General features: G+C 45.3%; 1 protein-coding gene across 1 annotated transcript; it reads right to left on the bottom strand.

The window, feature by feature from the left end:
• Nucleotides 1-368: 368 nt before the first annotated feature.
• Nucleotides 369-779, bottom strand: LOC140244108 (bursicon-like). The gene has a single exon (XM_072323752.1). It carries the CDS (start codon nt 774-776, stop codon nt 369-371), a length of 408 nt encoding a protein of 135 aa, XP_072179853.1. The 5' UTR covers nt 777-779.
• Between the last annotated feature and the right edge of the window lie 933 nt (nt 780-1,712).

Raw genomic sequence — 1,712 nt, 5'->3', positions numbered from 1 at the left:
GTCCATTTGGGAAATAGTACTTTCACACTTTGAGAGTTATCGGTAGGTAGTACTTTCCTTATGCATTATTTGCCGAGCTTCGGATAGCTAGTACTTTTCTGTGTATAGCAGGCATTTGAGGTTTTTTTTTTCTTTTACCAGTCAGGATTAATCCATTATCCCCCATCGTCAAAAATGGTAACTATAAGTACGTAGAGGGTGTATGGATCACCACATGTTTCCTCTATTATTCATATAAATATATATATTTTTTTAATGAATTAGCTCTCAGGATACGTCTGAGATTGTTTTTTACTCTCTGTGCCCGGCAAATAGTTCCAAGGAATGTATTTCCCACTCGATGACGGTTGCAAAAAAACAGTTCTTGATCAACCCTGTCGTAAATCTTCTAGCCTCTGTATGCGACTGACGCTGGCCACGGACCGACACGGCCGGCATGAGCAGCGCTTGGGTATCCTGTACCTCACGTCGCGGTAGTTTGGGGTGAGACCCGGACAGTGCAGCCGCTCCGTCCGTTCCATGAAGCCCAGCTCCTGGCAGCAGGAACAGGAGCGCTCGACCTCCAGGTAGTTGTTGGGCGATATCCGCGTGTAACTGTTGCACATACCGCGACAGCCGTTGGAGTTGATGGTGACCGGGTGGCAGCCGGGCCGCGTGAGTTTGTGCTGCAGGGGCAGTCTTCGACAGTCCGCCTCGACCATGGACGACGGTGCGGTCAGCGACAGGATCGCGATGACAACGGTCAGGAGGTGGAATGAAAAGGATGTCGTTACCATGGTGACTACTATGACCTTTGACCTTTCCTTTCTTTGTCTTCAGTGGAATGTGATGAAGTCTCAGGCTGAAGATGAGAGACACCGAGTGTTCGCGGGTCAGTCTCTGGTCTCTGGACAGTCTTGCGGAAGGGCTGCGAAGAGGTCTGAGAGCAACAGCTGGGTCACCTGCGAATGAAATTGAAAGAAATACATGCGCTCTGAGAAATCATCATGGGACAACCATCTTCCTCACTAGAATATAACCTGCCTGCACTAAATTGCTAAGTCGACTTCCCGCCTTATACCCATCATCGCAGCCCTCGCAATACTCTTTCCTGGAGAAGTCGACGTTTAATAACCCTTATCAAATGTACGTCACGTATTAAATCATAAAGTCCCGATACCCAGAACACTCCACGTTTACCATCGCTCAAAACCTCAATCACTGTCAACAGAGACATAATTTCTAATCAAGAAATACATTTCCTTTCACTTCCTCGTTCTTTAATATTTCCCTTTCTTTATCTCTTTCCCATCTTTCCGTTTTTCTCTCATTTGTATTCATCGGAACGTCACGAGAAATACTGAAATATAGTGTTAATGTCAAGATGTCACGTTGATGTCAAGCTCATTAATAACAGCATGGACATTTTTAGATAAAATTCAGGGAACCAGCAACAACCATGACCTCAGCAACACTGTCCCAAAATACCATTGCGATATCAAATAAGCACCGGTTACCCATGGTGCTGAAAAAAATAGAACAACGGAACCCTTAAACTCGTCACGAATCAATGGCATACACAACACCGAGAGAGAAAATAAAACAGAAAGAAAGTTGAATAGAAGGAGGAAGTGGGAGAAAGCAGATGAATAAGGAGCGGAAGAAGGACAGAAAGATGGATAGACGAATATAGTGACAGCGAAAGAATGAGACGAGGAAGGAAGACAGCTGAA

This window comes from Diadema setosum, chromosome 20 (genome assembly GCF_964275005.1).
Source record: "Diadema setosum chromosome 20, eeDiaSeto1, whole genome shotgun sequence".
NCBI classification, from domain to species: Eukaryota; Metazoa; Echinodermata; class Echinoidea; order Diadematoida; family Diadematidae; genus Diadema; species Diadema setosum.
This window is presented reverse-complemented; position numbering and strand designations above follow the sequence as displayed.

Coding starts and splice junctions, on each gene's coding strand:
- LOC140244108 (XM_072323752.1), bottom strand. CDS start 776: ATGGTAACGACATCCTTTTCATTCCACCTCCTGACCGTTGTCATCGCG.